The 19,426-nt window shown below is 46.1% G+C and overlaps 2 protein-coding genes across 6 annotated transcripts in view; one reads left to right on the forward strand and one right to left on the reverse strand.

The window, feature by feature from the left end:
• The window catches only part of FNIP2 (folliculin interacting protein 2), a 111,630-nt gene extending 106,824 nt beyond the window's left edge, over positions 1-4,806 (forward strand). For all 5 annotated transcript variants that reach the window (XM_029235681.1, XM_029235680.1, XM_029235678.1 and 2 more), the window contains 2 exons: positions 136-251; positions 2,117-4,806. In XM_029235681.1, coding sequence (XP_029091514.1) covers positions 136-251; positions 2,117-2,195 — 195 coding nt within the window. In that variant the 3' untranslated portion in view covers positions 2,196-4,806. The remainder of the gene's footprint in view (positions 1-135; positions 252-2,116) is intronic.
• A 6,697-nt stretch (positions 4,807-11,503) lies between these two features.
• The window catches only part of CUNH4orf45 (chromosome unknown C4orf45 homolog), a 142,993-nt gene continuing 135,070 nt past the window's right edge, over positions 11,504-19,426 (reverse strand). Inside the window, exon 7 of the mRNA XM_029235885.1 lies at positions 11,504-12,076. Within this exon, the coding sequence (XP_029091718.1) occupies positions 11,812-12,076 (265 nt within the window). The 3' untranslated portion in view covers positions 11,504-11,811. The remainder of the gene's footprint in view (positions 12,077-19,426) is intronic.

The following is a 19,426-nucleotide window of genomic DNA, read 5'->3' on the forward strand; positions in this document are numbered from 1 at the left end:
GTAATTCTCGAAGTATAAGTTAAAGAGACGAGATGACAGTAGCGCACTTAGAAATGGATTGAGGGAATTACGGCTCTTAGGCGTTGGCAGAGATCCGAGTTCTTGCCCTCACCGTGAGCGTGATTGGCTTTGCAGTGCATCATGCACCTGGAAGACAGACTACAGGAGATGTACCTGAAGAGTAAGATGCTGTCTGAGTATCTTCGTGGACACACGCGCGTGCACGTGAAGGAATTAAGTGTCGTTCTGGGGTGAGTTCTGGGGAGTGCCAGCATCCCCCTGCGGGGGGGCTGTCCCCTGCGCTCTACCCACTGACCTGTCCAGCCTCTGGGGCTCCCCAGTGAACGGCATGTTTCTTGTATCTGATACTGGAGTGTCACACCTGGAAACACATGCAGACCTTGAAGCTAGTGGTGCCTTGTGAGTCTTCCCCCTGGATTATTTTATCCTTGAAAGTGAAAAGCGTAATCCTACTCCGTCTGCCCATTTCTCGTCATTTCAGTAAGATGTGAGAGTCACGAGCTGTCACACACGCGGCAGCAGCTGTGTTTTCCTTGCTTTTTCTGGAGGAGGCGGGGAAGGCCGTTCCCCTGGACTTGGGGGCCCGTCTGCACGTCCCGGGGTGACCGTACTCTCCTCCCTTTTATTATGAGCCCATCAGAAGAGGAGGCATGCATGTTATCGATAACGTATATCATTTTCCAGAGGCTTTGCCCTAACTTCTCTGGGGGAAGACATTCTGACTTGTGTTTTACTCTCTGCTTAGTTTTCCACAGAGAAGTAACAAAAAAACATCGTGTAGATGATGCATTGTCTCCCCCCCCCCCCCGCCACCACTTTGGGGCAAGGAAATACCGTGTATAAAGCGTCAACCCTGAAATTCTCTGTTAAGCCTGCCAACCAAAGTATTATTTCAAGGCTCAGGCCTCTGCATTCCTGTCGGACTTTTCATCTTTCACACCCAGGATATGACTTATACTGTATTGTTTGGCTCTTAGCGTTTCCTGTCACTTTTTTTTTTCTTACATCATTTAAAAAATATTCTCCCCCCCCCCCTTTTTTTTTTTTTTTTTTGTGGTACGCGGGCCTCTCACTGTTGTGGCCTCTCCCATTGCGGAGCACAGGCTCCGGACGCGCAGGCTCAGTGGCCATGGCTCTACGGGCCCAGCCGCTCCACGGCATGTGGGATCTTCCCGGACCGGGGCACGAACCCGTGTCCCCTGCATCGGCAGGCGGATTCTCAACCACTGCGCCACCAGGGAAGCCCAATATTCTCCCCTTTTGAGGCGTTTGCTTTTGCACTTTTTACTTAGACCTCTTCACCAGCCTCACTGTAGTCCTACCCCATACCCCATCCGGTTGCCGATGCAGGATGTGCAGCTTTTATTTCCAGGACGCTTGCCTGGCCCCTGACTGACAGGTGCCCACCATCAGCACCCCGAGAAGGATGGTGAGGGGGGATTTACCTCCTCGTCGCCAGGCCCCTCAGCGCCTTGTTAGTGGGGGTCCCTCCAGCCCCTCCTTAGCCCCTCCCGTGGTCAGGCCAGCAGCACTAAGGTGCTGGGAGCTCCCTGTCTGCCCTGAAATGAGATCCGGAGGGAGCATTACTGGAGAAGGCATGGAAAACTCCACGAGCTCATGCCAGCTGCCTTTTTAGGTTATATTTTAAATTTTTGGTTTCGGAAATCAAGGGAGAGCATTAGGACATATTTCAAGGACCAAGACTGTCCTGACTTCTCCAGGACGCGGGGCCTTCTGCCCATGCCCACCTGTGACTGTTGGGCACGTGCTCATTGGGGGTCTCGGGCGTGTCAGCCTTGAAGAAATCTCCGGGGTTCTGGAGACGCTGCCACCGTCATGCGTTCCCAGAGACGAACATGAAGCCGGTGCAGACTCGGGGTGCAGGCCGGGAGGGCTGGCCGGAGGGGGACTCGCACAGAGGCCACGCAGAGATGCGGGGAACGTAGAGTCACAGGGACAGGCTCCCGTGTCCCCGCCTCGTTCACTCCGTCATCGGTTCTGGGCACTGACCGGCCAGCCCTGGGGTCCGGCGCCGGGGCCCTTCCCGTAAGTCCTGCTGCTTTAAAGCAACGTCCCCTCCTTTCTCCACCTTCAGGATCGAGTCCAACGACCTGCCCCTGCTGACGGCTGTCGCCAGCACTCACTCTCCGTACGTCGCTCAGATACTCTTATAAGCTGACGCTCAGGACAGCTGCTCCGTGGAAGAAGGATCAGCCGCTCAGCCGAAGGAGGGAGGACAGACGGCCGCTCCCCAGGACCACGAGGCCCGGGCAGGGCAGACGGAGCCGGTCCGGCCGCGCTGGGCCGGGCCAGGCGGTGGTGTGAGCACGTCGGGGCCCAGAAGCGGGGCTGAGACATCTCCAAGTTCCAGCGCGAGCTCCCCAAGCTGGGGAGAGGGGTCCCACCGTCCTGAGAAGACGGTCAGCGCGGGGACCCCGGGTCAGCGGCCGAGTGAAGCCCGCGCGTGCCACCCTCCGCTCCAGTGGCTGCGGCGTCACCGTCACCGTCTGGCGCAAAGCACGGGGGGCCGGGAGCTCCAGGGACCCGCTGCTTCCCCGTCTTGTCCCAGTCTACCGTGTTCGAGGTGCAGCCACGGGTAGGTCAGGGACGGGTCGTTGGTGCCATCAAGGCAGGAATCGGCGCGGCGTCCTCAGCCCGGCCCCGTGTGGCTCCGTGGCAGCTGCGAGCTCGGGCCCGACCCCGCCCGGCTTCTCCAGACGCTTCGCAGCTCTCGGCAGCCTTTCAAGCGGGGCCGTTCACCAAAGTTGGTTCTGTAAGCTGGCGAGTGGTTCTGTGGCTGAACTCCTCCCCGCGGAAGCCACCTTCTTCCTATACTAGTTAATACAAATGACTATTTATACCTTAAAAGGCCCAGCTGTCCGGGTGGGAAATGAAAGCTGCAAGAGTGCAGGATGACTCATGAAAGGAATTCGTTTGAACGTTTGTAAACAATCCAGATATGAGCTGAATTTTTACACTATCATCTCTGTGCCTTCCAATCCCTATGTCCTTTTCAAAACAGCTTCCCAGAAATTCACTGCCCCGTAGTATAAAAACCTGACAAAATGAAGCATTGTTTATTTATGAGCATCGTGTGCTTTTTAGAAATCCTTAATTTTCTGTTGACGTTAACTTTAGTTTACTGACCATCATCCAGGGTGAAGGAAAAGCCTCTTTGGTAAATGGATGGTTGAAAGGCAGGGGGCTAACCCAGTACAGCAGAACTGTTACACCTGCAGATCTTGAGGTCGGTTCGTTATAACCAGGCTCTGATTTCCTTCTCTTTTATGAATTGATGCTGGTCCTTTCCATGTATAGCCTTTGCACCTCAGAATATGAAACGACTTCCCTTTCAGGAGTTAAGATGACCTCATATTTTCTACCTGATAAAATCCTGATCCCCAAACCCAAGTTACATTCATCTGTGTCTTTACTCTCTGACAAACACACGCGAGTTGTTTGTTTGAAAGAGGAGAGCGGCAGGACCAATGGAGAAACACAGGTGTGTTCTTCCTTTCTTAGGAATAGGTCAGAACTGCAGCCTTCCCCGCTCTTTTTTAATAAATCTTCTTTCTTTCTTGTGGCTGCTCCAGGCGGCTTGTAGCATCTTCGTTCCCCGACCAGGGACTGAACTCAGGCCCTCCGCAGGGAGAGAGCACCGAGCCCTAACCCCTGGACCCCAGGGAATTCCGCCCCCCTTTTCTTTTTACGGTGTGGAATGCAGAGAGGCGTGTTGAGGCTCTTAAGATCTTGGATTTGTATCGTATGCCTTTCTCTCATAAAAGTGACGTTGTCCATTCTTTCTACGTTTTCTGTTTCCTCTTGCCTGATGTCTGGCACGAGACGGGTGTTCCGAGTCCTTGGCTCCGTGGCATCGCGGCGGTTGTCACGGACCTCGCCCATGGCCACCCTCTCCCCGTCCGTGCTGAGTGAGGTCACAGCGTCCCCTCTGCACCGGCTTCGAGCACCCGCAGTCTCGGTTCCCTTCTCCTCGCTGACACGTTCTGGGCGCTTCCCCTCCCTCCTCCCCCGACCTTCCAGGGCTTCACAGACAATAACTATGAACAAAAATCAGTGCACGTAGCGGCCGGTGAGCAGTAGACCTGGCCCGGGGGACGCTGAGCTTCAAATGGCCGATTCCAAACTCCACGCATTACAGATGCGGCCCAGCCCCCGGAAGCTGAGGAAACTGGCCTTGCCTCCGCATCTCCTGTCCCCCGCCTCCCCCGGGAGAAGGTGACGGAGGGAGAGCGCTCAGGACCCTGGGCAGCCCCGACCCTCACGGCTGCCGCCTGCACAGCAGACCAGGGATGTGTTGCTGCTCGTTCATAAACCCTCCCCTGGAGGACATCCACCTGTGCTCTCTCCTAAACTCAACCTCCTCCCAAAAGCGGAAAAGAATCTCATGGAACTGTGTTGAGACACACACCGGACCCCACCTGGTGGCTTGGGTCTGTCTTAGCCCAAGAGGCAAGGAAGGGACCCACCCTCGCCCAGGCCCACCTCAAGAAAAGAAACAAAAGTAAAAAAAAAAAAAAAAAAAATGTACAAATAGAGAAAACTACCTCAGTTGACAGGATTCCACCTTTAGGGTTTCTTCAACTTTGACGTCTTACCTGTTGAGTGCACCTTTTGTAGCATCTTGCTTTTCCACGCAAGCTGGGAGGCAGGATAGAGCGGTGTGTGCCCGCGTGACCGTGATGGGCCTCTCTCTAGCATGTCGCGGTTTTATTTTTCATAGACTGACGGGTGATATGAATGTAAAGATCATTGTGTACGTTTAAACATGACAATGAAAACTTAAAATGTAGCTTCCATACTTGTGCATAATTCCAAAGTATTTTATTTTTATCAGTGTTAAATAGCTTTTTGTATAGGCTTCGATCCATTTTTCTGAAGTGTGCTGTTTTTTAATGAAAGTAACTCCAAACTTTTCACATCCCATGGAACTGCCGTTTACACATCGCAACTTTTTAAACTTTCCATATTTTTCAAAGTTAACTTTTTTCGAGGGATGAAAATCCCTGCCTGCTAAGCGATACTAAACTGTTGTTTAGGCCCTTCTAATTACAGCCTGTAGCATTTTAGGTTCCTCACTAGAGTTGGTTGTACATAAAAATAAAGAACATAAACTGACCCCACGGTTCTTTTAAATATCTGGATTTTTCCACTAACACATACTTTTGAAAGTATTTTGTTCATGCATATTTTCACCAATAAACTGAAAAAGCCTTTAGCTTCTCGGTAAATGTGAACCATTTGTTTTCTCTTGTGCTTTGGCAGAGGGGACCTTTTAATATACTGTTTGCCTAAATCAAGCAGCCCCCTCTGAATGTTAATTTTTAAATGTCCATCTTTGGTGAACCGTGTATCTTGAAAGCAAGATTGCAATATGCTTAAATTTAAGTGGTTTAAAAAGGAGAAAATTCTCGGATTGATTTGTTACTACTGAAGCTCCATTAAGACAAATTGGTAGGACTTGATGTTTTTGATCAGTTAAATAGGTATCAATGGCAATGTATGGAAATTTTTTTTTTCAAACTTGTTCACATATCATTTTGACCCATTCTTATGTGGCATTTGGTGCAATAAACCTTCTGAATTTATCTTGAACATTTTCCTGGTACTGCCTATGATTTGTTTGTTACGTTTAATCAGACTTAGACGTCTCATCTCCGGTAATTCATGCTGACACAAGCCCACTGTATATGTCAGTGACTCTCAGCGGGGCTGTTTGGGAAACGTAGGGCCTCTTTGGTGAGCATGGTGGTGGGCAAGGGCTCCTGGCACAGGGTGGGCAGGGGCTGAGGGGGATAGGAGAACATCTTGTCACGTGCAGGGCACCCCGGAATGAGGCGTTATCCCACCTCCCGTGTGACTCACAAATATCCTGCTGACATTCAGGTGGGTGAAAGCCTTAGTTTATAATGAGCTAAGCTGAGAATTTAATTTTGCGTTACATACAAGCACAACGCATTTCTCTCATGAGCTTACTATACGCTGAATTTTCCAGGAATGCCACTGTTGTATATAAACTGAGGCGAGGTTTTACTTTGTAAGGTTGAGGATTTCAGCAAGAACTGACGTGCATTTGGAAAAGCCTATTACCCGTAGCTGTGCTCCTCATGAAGTCTGTCACCAGCACAGTGTTCCGTATCATCTCTGCTTGTAGCGGCTGCCTTCGTGGAGGTTCCATCCAGGAGTGAGTATCTGCTTTGTTCATTATATTTTCTAATCTACTAGTGCCCCAATGTCTGTGTATTAAAGTATATGTTAATATAAGTTGTCAAACAGTACAACTAGGGCATTATAGTGGTTTGTTATAAGTTATGTGTGTAAGGTTATTCTGTTGATGAATCTTGTGAATTTTATTTTAGGAAAATAAAGTGCATTAGAAAATATTTGCTATGAAATGTATCACTGATACATACGGCCTCAGGAAACATATGCTATGAGGTGTAACTTTTGTAGCTACATAAGACCATACTGAATCCTGTTGTTTGCAGAATACAGGAAGGAGTAATATTAGGTATTGCTAAATCCTTTTTGGATTAAAGGTAAATTTCAAGTGTTTTTCATGTTCCCTTTAAAATCACGCCATTGAGAAAGCCCTGACACACACACACACACACACACACACACACACACACACACACACACCACATTGCTTCTTGGTTCTGTCGGATGCCTGATATATGTCACCTCATTTGATCCTCACACCTGGATGAGGTGGGTATTATGACAGCTAATCTGATGTGTCACCTTGGTTAGGCCACGGTACCCAGATACCTGGTCTAACGCCCGTGTGACGTTGCCGTGAAGGCTTTTTAGATGACAGCAACACAGATGAGTCGGCTTTGAGTAAAGCACGTTACCCTCCATACGGTGGGGCGTCTCCCCGGTCAGTTAAAGGACTTCAGAGAAAACAGACTGAGATCCCCTGAAGAAGAGGAAATTCGGCCTCCCCACGGCCTTCACACTCGTGCCTGGGTCTCCAGCCTGCTGGCCTATGTGCAGATTTGGGGTCTGCCAGCCTCCACAACCATGTGAGCCAATTCCTTAAGAGAAAGCTATCCATCTGTCTGTCTCTATGCATCTGTCCATCCATCCACCACCCATCCATCCATGCATTTGTCCCTTCATTCATTCGTGTCTATCTCTCCATCAATCCACCCACCCATCCATCCATCCACCCACCCACCCACCCATCCATTTGTCCCTTTATCCATTTCATCTATCTCTCCATCCATCCATCCATCCGTCCCTTTACCCATCCATTTGTCCCTTTATCCATTCATCTGTCTGTCTCTCCATCCATCCATCCATCCATCCATCCATCCATCCTGTCGGTTCTGTTTCCCTGGAGAACCCTGACTAACATAGGTACTTAAGATATCGGTCCAATGACATCCATGAGGACCCAACGAAGCAGTTGGGAGTCAGAATATTGTCACACCAGGTTATTGGAGGTTGACTTTAAAGCAAAGATCTTTAACATAGTGAAGAGTACAGACTTCAGAGGTTCCGCTTAGATAAGTCACATAGTCTCTGAACATGGGATGCAAAGAGGGTGCTGCAGAACGGGAAGAGCCTAAATTAGGACAACCGCTGAGACAGCAGAGGAGGAGGTACCAGCTCATTCGTGGTGGGAGAGAGGAGATTAATCCCCACTGCTGTGCCTCGCCCTCTGTGTTCTTGGGGACCTCAGGCCAGCAGTCATCATCCCTTTCTCTCACCTTCAAGCACTCAGTCTACCAACCTTCCTCCTAGGCCCCTGCCTCCACCCCTCACCTCACAAGGTCAGGTCCATCAGCCTCCCCTGGCTCCTCCCATGGTTACTGAGGTCTTTCCCCACATCAGTCGGCACCCAGAGCTGCTGAACTTGCACTCTTTGGGTGCCAAGTGCATCACCTGCTCTCCTTGCTCTTTCCTTCTTTCAGTCCTTCCTCATTCTCACCCGAGTTACCAAAGTGCCCTCCAAACTCACCTCCCTTTTGTAGCAACACTTCTCACCAATCTTCCTCCAGGCTGATGTCTAACTAACCTTCCCAAAATGAAAGTTTAATCCTGTCACTTTTGTTTAAAAGTTGGCCCAGGAAAATCCAAGCTCCTCAGCACCTGAGCCCCCTCCTCTGGCCTCAGCACCGGACACCCACCTCTGCAGGCTGCTGGTTACCTAAAGGCGCGAGCTGATCACTGCCTGTGCCCTGTCAATCCTTCGTCCTGGTTTCCCACTCCCTTCTGCTCCATCAAGGCCCCCCCGTTCTGGCTCAAAATGCAGCTCGGGGCAAATCCTCCAGCGCCTTGCTACTCGGCATCCCTGGATCAACCAGAGCCGCCTCACCCGGGAGCTTGACGGATGTGCAGAATCTCAGACCGACTGAACCAGGATCTCACCTTAATACGACCCCCAGATGACACATATGCACATTAAAATCTTGAGAATCACTACTCCCACACCCAGTGTGAGTGAGTGAGTGGGTGAGGGAAAGAACATATCAGTTACTGAGATTATGTCCATGTTTTGGAAGCAAGGGGGGCAATGAAGATATTTGCAACAAAGAAATGAAATAGAAATGGATCACGATGTTGAAACTGTCTCATATACACATAAATTTCACGACACTTAAGTAGCTATTATTTATGTGGAGAAAAAAAGGTCAACCCAAAGAAGGGAAAACAAATGTAATAGAAGATAGAACTTCAGAGACATTTTGTGACTTAAAAGAAGAAATTTGGGGAAATGTAGAAAAACAGTTTCGAAATTTGCCCAATTGATTTCCAAAATCATTTATAAGAGCATTTTGGGTAATGTATACAAGAATTATACATACTGTTAAATACCATAAATTGCACTTCTAGAAAGTTTTAGAAAGTTTTAGAAATTAATCTCTAAACTTAGGTTTATAAGAATAAATCCAAACTCAACAACGTGAATATAAAATATCCCCATTTTCAACTATCTATCTTGATGAGAAAGCATTGTGATATTGTGGGTTGGATTATGTGTTTAAAATTTTCCCCAAACCCCCCAATACCATTGGCAAAGTTTTGTTTTTCCAAGGCTGCTTCCAGTGCATGGTTCTGATTCTCGCAGCATGAGGATGGCAGATGGGCTGCGTCTCAGGTGAGTACAGTAACAGGAGCCACGCACAGGTGGCTGGTGTGACGCTTATGCTGGAAGCTTGAATTTATCATTTGCTCCGAGTTATCTTCCCCGAAGAGAATTTATGTAAAGTAGGGGGGAGGGCTTGAGTACTTAGTGAAGTGTCAGCCACGAGAACCCTGTGGGATGATCCAAAGGATGGACTTGGGGAACAAGTTTCTAAGGTATCTCTGGAATTAAGTAGAAAGCCGGTGCACGGGTGCGGCCCAACGCAGGCAGAAGCGGGCGTCCCGGGGACGTCCGGTCGGCGCCGCGCGGAGCGGGCAGCGGGATTGGCTGCGGCACTCGCGTGTCAGGGGGTTGCTAGGCTTCGGTCGCGCGCCCCGCCCTCGCGCTCCCTCACCGCCCGGTACGCGCTCGCGCCGAGGCTGCAGTGCGGCGCTAGAGCTCCTCGGTTTAAAAAAAAAAAAAAAAAAAGCCTAAGCTGATAAAAAAGTTTATTTTGAATGATACGGTATTTTGTTTCTCTCTGAAAGGGAAGAGGTGTAACCAAGTGATCAGTTACCCTCACCAATGATGACTTAAACTCACGTCAAGTGCCTCTTTGATGTGATACCCTGAGGATGACACGGCATCACTCACCTTGGGATTCCTGCCCAAAACACATCACCCGAGGAAATAGCAGGTAAACCTGAATTAAGAGGTATTCTACAGAACTGGTCTCAATTGTTCAAGAATGTCAGTGTCATGAAAGACCAGGACTGAGGAGCTGTTCCTAATTGAAGGAGACTAGTGAGGTTTGAGGACTAAACGTAATACCTGGTCCTGGATAGGACCCTGGATCAGGGAAAATGACAAAGGACATCGTTGGGTCAATTAATAAAATTTGCTTATAAACTATAGATAAGGTATTATTGTATCAGTGCTAAATTTCCTGGATCTTATCATTGTACCATGGTTAGGTGCGAGAACGTCCTTGTTCTTAGGCAATGCACCATGAATATTTAGGGGTAAAGCAAAACCACGTCTGCAACTTACCTTCAAATGGTTCAGTAAAAACCAGTGTGTGTCTGTGTGTGTGCGCGCGCGCGCGCGTGTGTGTAGAAATAACGCATTAGAATAAAATGAACTGATGATTGAGGAGTCTGTCAGTTCACTTAGTACTGTTCTTGTGCTCCTGTAAATTTGGAATCATTTCAAAATCAGCCTTTTAACAGATTTTTTTTAATGCACAAAGACATCTCAATTGGATTTAGTGAATGAGAGATAGTAGGAGGAATTTGGGACGGTTTAATCCATGATCTCTCTAATCCTACACAAAATTAGTTCAGGTGGAAAATAACTAATCCAAGACTCCTTCACACACACTGCAATAAATCTCACGTGGACCCAGCTCAAAATTCAGACCACATAGGAATGTCAGCAGCTGAACGCTACCTTCTTCAATACAGAGCATCCCTGGGGCAGGACCTACCAAGGAGGACGTCCACGGCTCCTCGCAGAGTGTTTCAGATGGATATACAGTTAACTGTCAAACAGACATCTCCTGATGAACAGATCTCTGGCGACAGAGGGTAAGCAATGTTCTAGGGCAGTGGCAAGGTTCTCCAGCGGAGCAAGGAGCCTCTCTCCATGTAGGGAACAGGAGCCTCTAAGTGTATTCCCTTTTCTATCATGGAAGCTTGTTGTCACACTCAATATTGAAACGCTGGATGGCTACAGAGTGGATTCGCTGTGGTATTATGCAGAAGGACCTCAGGAAATAGTTGTTCATTTGAATACATGCTTACACACTCTTTACTTGAGTCTCATGATAACTCTACAAAATATTCAGGACAGATACTAACATCGCCATTTTACTAATGAAAAAACCCACATCGGGAAATATGCAACTTGTTCAAGATTCCATAGATAGTAATGGGGAAAAAAACCTTGAATTTGAACTGGTATATTCTTACTCTGCTAGGCAGTCTGTGGGGTGTTTTTTTTTTTTTAATACATTTATTTACTTATTTATTTATTTATATTTTTGGCTGCGTTGGGTCTTCATTGCTGCGCACGGGCTTTCTCTAGTTGCGGCGAGTGGGGGCTGCTCTTTGTTGCAGTGCGCGGGCTTCTCACTGCGGTGGCTTCTGTTGTTGCAGAGCACGGGCTCTAGGTGCGTGGGCCTCAGTAGTTGTGGCACGTGGGGTCAGTAGTTGTGACTCGCGGGCTCAGTAGTTGTGGCTTGCGGGCTCAGTAGTTGTGGTTCGTGGGCTCTAGAGCACAGGCTCAGCAGTTGTGGCACACGGGCTTAGTTGCTTCGTGGCATGTGGGATCTTCCCGGACCAGGGCTCCAACCCGTGTCCCCTGCATTGGTGGGCAGATTCTTAACCACTGCACCACCAGGGAAGCCCAGTCTGTGGGGTTTTAAGAAGCGTTATAGAGTTAACTCCATCTCACAGACTGCGAGTTTTCTCAGGTTTTGGAAACTGAGCAGATGGCTGTGCTCTCCAGGTTAAACCATGTGGTAAATAAGCAGTTCTAAGGACTGAGCCCCACACCTCCTGTTTTCTGTAGCTATAAAATGGGAATAATACCCACCCAGTCCCTATACGGACATCACTGTGGAAATGCAATATGAGTTACAAAACGTTCTGATAGGTTGAAAGGAGCTATAAAACTCATTATTCATAGTACCGCTATTAAGGAGCGTTCTCTAACGCACACGTTAAGACAGCTTGACTTTTTCTATGATTCCGAAAAGCAAATGATTGTACCTCCTGCTCTTTTGGTAGCTTTGACAGCTTAGGTGGTCTGGAAACTCTTGGCAATGCTACCTGGCTCTGCCGGAGGAGGACGGCCCGTTTGGAGTTCCTTTGATTGGTGTCCTCATAATCACCCATATGCCAGGCAATGAAACCACGACTGAAGCTTCCTTCTGCGTCCATAACAGAAGGATTCGGTTGCCTGAAATAGGAACAACTCGGTTGGTTCTCAAATCGGAAAATGGTTAGAAATAAGGCCACCGGTTTTCAGATAGTTGAGATCTGTCTGCGTCTGTTGTGATTGTGATGACTTCTAGCCCTGGAGCTTGGGAAAGCTAAGGCCCTGAGCCCTCAGCCAGTGTCCTGAGAAGCTTCTGGACTCTGCCCCTCCACTTCCCTAGACATCCAGCTGCTGGAGATGCAGGGAACTACCTGCACAGGTGGACACTTATCCAGGAAGCTTGTTGATGACATCACCCTGGTACCACGACTGCTCCTGGCATCCTTTAGAGCCGAGTAGGCAAGATGCTGGGAATTTGGGGGCAGGCCGAGGCCTTGAGTTCTCCTGCAGGACACGCCTGTCGGGTTTGAGACTTCGGGGGATTCAGGGAAAAGCCAGCTTGGCGATGACAGAATCTGACTTTGGACAGTGCGTGGGAGGAAAGATCCAGGCTTCACTCTCTTTCCCCAGTGAAATCACGGTCTCCGTTCCAACGCCCCTTACTTAGACTATTATCTGAGGACTGCTTCCCCATTGAAAAGGGCCGGGTCTGGGGGAAAGGACAAGAAGGATTGTAGGATAAGGATTTGCCATCTCTTTTGGAAGGCTGTTGTCCCCCAAGAGAGCTCGTGGGGCTTCTTACCTTCATGTAAGAAGCAGACCTTCATTCTGTTTTATGGCCAAGTAATATTCCATCTTGTTTATCTATCCACCAGTGGATGGATGTTTGGGTTGGTTCCACGTTTTTTTCTACCTAGGACTAGAATTGTGGGGTTGTATGGTAATTCTATGCTTAGCTTTTTGAGAAACCACTAAACTGTTTTCCATAACAGCTTCACCATTTTACACTAACACCAGCAACGTAGGAGGGTTCTAATTTCTACACATCCTCATCAACGCTTGTTATTGCCTTTTTTATTTTACCATCCAAGTGTGAAGCAGTATCTCATGTGGTTTCCATCTGCATTTCTCTAATAACTAATTATGTTAAACGTCTTTTCATGGGTTTACTGACCACTCGTGCATTTTTGGAAAGCTGTCTATTCATATCTTTTGCTGCATAATTTTATGCAGTTGTCTTTTAAATCATAGGGAAAAAAAAGAGTTAAAAACCAAAATACATTAATGCTGACTTTTTTTTTTTTTTTTTTTTTTTTTGCGGTACGTGGGCCTCTCACTGCTGTGGCCTCTCCCGTTGCGGAGCACAGGCTCCGGACGCGCAGGCTCAGCGGCTATGGCTCACGGGCCCAGCCGCTCCGCGGCATGTGGGATCTTCCCAGACCGGGGCACGAACCCGTGTCCCCTGCATCGGCAGGCGGACTCTCAACCACTGCGCCGCCAGGGAAGCCCCATTAATGCTGACTTTTAAATTTACCTATGCAGTTACCTTTACCACTGGCTTGTTAATTATTTTGTGCATTTGAGTTACTGTTTATTGTCCTTTCGTTTCAACCTGAAGGACTCCCTTTAGCATTTAGTGTAGGGCAGGTCTGCTAGGGACAAAATTCTCTCAGTTTTTATCTGTAATGTCTTAATTTCTCCTTCATTTTTGAAGGATAGTTTTGCTGGATATAGAATTTTTTGGTTAACTTGTTTTTCTTTCAGCACATTGAATATATCATTCCACTGCTTTCTGGCTTTCATTATTTCTGCTGAGAATTTAGCTGTTAATCTTGAAGATCCCTTGTATACAATGACTCATTTTTCTTCTGCTGCTTTCAAGATTCTCTCTTTGTCTTTGCCATTTGACAGTCTGACTATGATGTATCTAAGTGTGGGTCTCTGAGTTTATCTTACTTGGAGTTTGTTGAGCTTCTTGAATGTGTCAGTTACTGTTTTTCATCAAATTTGGGATGCTTCTGGCCATTATTTCAAATATCCCTTCTGCCCATTCCTCTCTTCCTCTTTTCCTTCTGGGATTCCCATCATGCTATGTTGGTACACAGTCTCAGAGCTCTGTTCCTTGTGCATTTCTTAAAAATTCTTTTTTCTTTCCATTTCTCAGAATGTATAATCGCAGTTGATCTATATTTAAGTACACTGATTCTTTTCTGATAGCTCAAACCTGCTATTAAGCTCCCATTGTGAGTTTTTCATTTCAGTTAGTGTACTTTTCAACTCCAGAATTTCTATTTTTTTATATGTATGATTTCTATCTCTTTATTGATATTCTGTTTGTCAGGACCTTGTTCTCATACTTTCCTTTAATATTTCAGACATGGTTTCTGTGAGGGGAGGGTCCAAGTTCAGTCCATGCCTTCCCTTCTGTTCCCAAGAAGCTCTCTGTGCTCAGTACAGGACATGCTGGCAAGCTCACAAGCCACACTGCATGAAAAGAGCTCAGAGCGCAGTCAGTACGTACCTGTTCCCTTTATCTGGAGCACATGTAAACTTTCTCAGAACCGCTTAGCCATGCATGCGTAAATGGCCCACAGGTACACCTCCAACTTTGTGTATTTCAGACTCTAAGGGGTAAGAGTTGGCACAAAGTGAGGCGAATGCAGCCATGCTGCCCACTGCAGCTGCCAAGTGGACCCACGAGCCATGGGGGTCTGCCACACCTCCAGGAGGTGGATCTTGTGTACTCTCTCCTCTTGAGGTAGGTACACAATGTACCATTGGAGCCTGCATGCCTGTTGTCTGCTCTCAGTGGCCTTGAGTCATGCACTGGCCTCTTCCCTGGCTGGCATTTACCTGCCTGTTAACTTTGGCCACACTCACGTTCTGTTCTGTCCTCTGGCACAGTCTAACCACCTACGGAAGCAGTGTCCCTTAGTATTTTGAGCCTATTTGAATCAGCTGACTTAAAGTCTCTGTCAGCTAAATATACCCGTGCTTCCTCGGAGACACTTTCTATTGATCGCTTCCTTTCCCTGTGTATCAGCCATACTTTCCTGTTCCTGTTCCTCATAATGTTTCTGTTGATAAATTGACATCTGAAATAATACACTGTGCCAATTCTGGAAGTGAGATTTTCTCCCTCTCCCCAGGGCTTGTTGTTCCTGCTTGTTTTGTTTTGTTTTTCTCTTTGTTGTTGCTTTTTGTTTGTTTGTTTTTGGTGGTGGTGGTGGTGATGTTGCTGTTGTTTACTTTCCTGGACTAATTGTTTAAAGTCTGTCATGTGTGCCCCCTGAATTTTCTGCTTGGTTAGCTTAGTGGTCAGCTAATGATTGGACAGAAATCTCCTGAAATGCCTCAAATCCATGTGTTTTCTGGTCTTTGTTTGTGTCTAGGCATACCTTCAATGCCCCAGCAGACAGTTTACAACTCTGCCTTAGCCTTCGTTTCCTGCTTTCATGGAGCTTCAAGGTCAGCCAAAGGTCAGAGATTAGGACCTTCTGGGGCCTTGCCTGGGCATGTGCACAGCACTGCACGTGTGCACAGCCTTCTAGATTTCTAGGCCTATGTTAGAGCTTTTTGAAATCCTCTAGAGACATGTCATTTCCCAGTTTTTTCCTTAAAGATTTTTGGTCAGCTTCTTGTTTGCACCAACTTGTATTGCCCTCCTCCCCCCAGGCGACTGTGATATTAAATGATTGTTGTTTTTGACGGGTGCTTGTGAGATAGAGATGTTCATACAGAGTCAGGTCAAATAATGACAAGCCCTGAGAATGGAGATTTTCCAGGGATTTTCAAGACAGATCAAATAATGAAACAAAACAAAAAGATAATCTACTGAATGGGAGAAAATATCTGCACGTGATATGACCAATAAGGGATTAATATCCATCATATATAAACAGCTCATACAACTCAACATCAAAAAACAAACAACCTGATTAAAAAACGGGCAGAAGACCTGAATAGACATTTTTCTAAAGAGGAAATGCAGATGGTCAAAAGATATATGAAAATATGGTCAACATCTCTAATCATCAGGGAAATGCAAATCAAAACCACAATGAAATATCACCTCACACCTGTCAGAATGGCCATGATTAAAAAGAACACGCTAATAAAGATGTTAAAAAAAGAACACAAATAACAAATGTTGGCAAGGATGTGGAGCAAAGGGAACACTGGTACACTGTTGGTGGGAATGTAAATTGGTGCAGCCACTATGCAAAACAGTATGGAGGTTCCTCAAAAAACGAAAAATAGAGCTACCATAGGACTCAGCAGTTCCACTCCTGGGCATATATCTGGAGAAAACTATGATTCAAAAAGATACATGCACCCCAGTGTTCATAGCAGCATTGTTTACAATAGTCAAGGTATGGAAGCAACCTAAGTGTCCACTGATAGGTGAATGGATTAAGATGTGGTACATATATACAATGGAATATTACTCAGCCATAAAAAAGAACGAAATTTTGCCATTTGTGACAACATGGATGGACTTGGAGGGCATTATGCTCAGTGAAATAAGTCAGACAAAGACAAATACTATCTGGTATCACTTATACGTGGAATCTAAAATATATAAGAAATTAGTGAATATAACAAGAAAGAAGGAGACTCACAGATATAGAGAACAAACTAGTGGTTACCAGTGGGGAGAAAGGGAAGAGGCAATACAGAGGTAGGGGGGGAGTGGGAGGTACAAACTATTAGGTGTAAGGTGGGCTCAAGGGTGTACGTTCGACACAGAGAATATGGCCAATATTTTGTAATAACTGTACATGGAAATTAACTTTTTAAATTGTATAAAAATTTAAAAATTAAAGTTAAAAAAAATAAAGAGCTGGAGTTGGGATTTGAACCCAGCCAGTTACACACACACAGACACAAAATCAAATATAACATTTCTCTAAGTAGGAAGCTTTTCAAGGCGCTTCAAACTTGTGTTTCCCCTTCAGTGACTGGTCAGCTGCTAGTTTTCACAGCTACCATGGTTGTGAGGCTATTGGTTTTTTCAAGGCTACCTTGAAGCTGGAAAGAGAGGATGGGAATAGAGCAATTTTAATTTAAATTTAAAATGTCACACAGATCGTGTTTCTAAGATTTAGCCATTTTTCTTAAATACGTGCTCCATGGATTACTGAAAGCATTTGTGCATTCATTTCCAATGTTTTGAAAAAGGTGATTTTGACAATTTTTGCCACTGTTCTTATTTCTTTTATGGAGGAAATATATTTTTGGAGGTCCTTACTGCACCATTCCTGAAGTGGTTTCCAAACTGAATTCTTTTACAATGAAACAAAGACTCACTATTTAAGGAAAAATCGTCTGTGCCTTCTGTTTTCACTCCATTTGCCCCTGCTCCAAATGCTGCTTGGTGTTGCTTTTACTTCATCGTGATGGTTCTGACCCCAGCTGACAGCAGCCTCCTTCCTGAGATCAAGTCACCTCTTTTCAGACTTTCTAGTAAGACTTCCAAGAAGCATTCGTGATTGTGGACACTGTCCTCCTCCTGGCTTTCTACTGGGCTTTCAAAGCTCTTTTCTTTCTGTCTCTCCTCTTACTTCTCATATTACTTCCTCTACTTTTCTTCTGGAATAATCTTTTATTCTTTTGGCTCCTTTATCACTGGTATTCCCCAGGATTCCATCCTTGATTCTCATCTCCCAATATACAACCACCCATCTCCAAATCGGGAAATAGCCTTTCTATCTGATGATCCAACCAACAATATACTTATGTGTAAATTTTTTACTTTCAGCTCTAAAAATCTGAGTACAAATCCCCAGCTTCTCACTGAACCTAGTACCAGGAATCTCATTACTAATAATGATAACTGTTTCTAGCATTCATTGAGATACATGAGGTTCCAGACACTATGCTAGATGCTTGATATGTATTACCTCTCTCTAATCTTTATTATAGTCCAACGTGATAGATGTCATTTCCTGCTTTTTACCTCTGAAGTTAGACTAAGTAATTTATCCAAGATCAAACAGTTAAAAAGCAGTAGAGCTGGGAACTGCACTCAAGAGTTGTCTGATTCTAAACGTATATAATTACCTCAGCTGTAAAATGGGGATCATATTGTAATACCTACTCTTTATAAGGACGAAATGAGTCAATACCTAGAAAGCACTTAGTATCTGGCCCATAGTAAAAATTCAATAAAATGTTGGCCATTTGTATTTTAATTATAGGATGCTGCCTCTCAACTCATCTTGCCATCTCCCCGTTTTCTCTCTTCCCCCAAATAGACCCTCTTCTTCCTGCATTCCCTTTTTCGTTCAATGCCATAACCGTTTCCCCAGCCACCCCCAGAGAGGCACACTAGAACTGCCTTGGACTTTCACATCTCCTCCACCCACCCACATTTTGTTGGTTGCCAAGCCTCGTGGAACCTTTCTCTAAACGACCTCACCATCCCTGTCTCTCACTCGGGCTCCTGTCGGTGTGATTATTCCAATTTTACTTAACGTGCCTTTCTTCTTCGGGCTTTCCTTTCTCTGCTCTGCCCGCTCAGCGAACAGTTTTCAACAGCTACTACGTGCCATGTATTCTTTCTATCACAGAGGTTTAATTATATCGCTTCCTTACTTAAAAATTTGAAACAACGCTTCGTCGCCTACAGAACTAAGCACAAAACCTTCGTCGGGAATTCGAAACACTGCACCATCCGGCCCCCGTACTGCATCCCAGTCTCACCTCCTGTCACACCCCAAACCAGCGCCCTGTGCTTCAGCCACGCAACAGTCTTCCCTCTGCACACCAGAAAGGCTCACTCCTCCGAGCCTTTTTTTTTTTTTAATGGTATGATTGCTTTTATGTAAATAATAAAAGATTCATACATATAATAGGTTGGGATACTCATATTTTTTCACAAGTAGGATACATACAAAACTTAAAGGAAAGAAATTGACGGGGGTGGGGTGAAGCGAGATTAAGCTGTTCATTTTACTCCTTTGTGTACTGTCTGAATTTTCTAACCAAACACATCTATTAGTTCCATTTATATTTTTTTAACAGCTTTATTGGAGTATAATTGCTTTACAATGGTGTGTTAGTTTCTGCTGTATAACAAAGTGAATCAGCTACAGGTATACGTATATCCCCATATCTCCTCCCTCTTGCGTCTCCCTCCCACCCTCCCTATCCCACCCCTCTAGGTGGTCACAAAGCACTGAGCTGATCTCCCTGTGCTATGCGGCTGCTTCCCACTAGCTATCTATTTTACATTTGGTAGTGTATATATATGTCCATGCCACTCTCTCACTTCGTCCCAGCTTACCCTTCCCCCTCCCTGTGTCCTCAAGTCCATTCTCTACGTCTGCGTCTCTATTCCTGTCCTGCCCCTAGGTTCTTCAGAACCTTTTTTTTTTTTTTTGATTCCATATATATGTGTGTTAGCATATGGTATTTGTTTTTTTCTTTCTTACTTCACTCTGTATGACAGACTTTTCCTTATGGATGGGATTGCTTCCCTGGTTCCAC

Source organism: Monodon monoceros, unplaced genomic scaffold (genome assembly GCF_005190385.1).
Source record: "Monodon monoceros isolate NGI ecotype Baffin Bay Population unplaced genomic scaffold, NGI_Narwhal_1 Super_Scaffold_20, whole genome shotgun sequence".
Taxonomy (NCBI): domain Eukaryota; kingdom Metazoa; phylum Chordata; class Mammalia; order Artiodactyla; family Monodontidae; genus Monodon; species Monodon monoceros.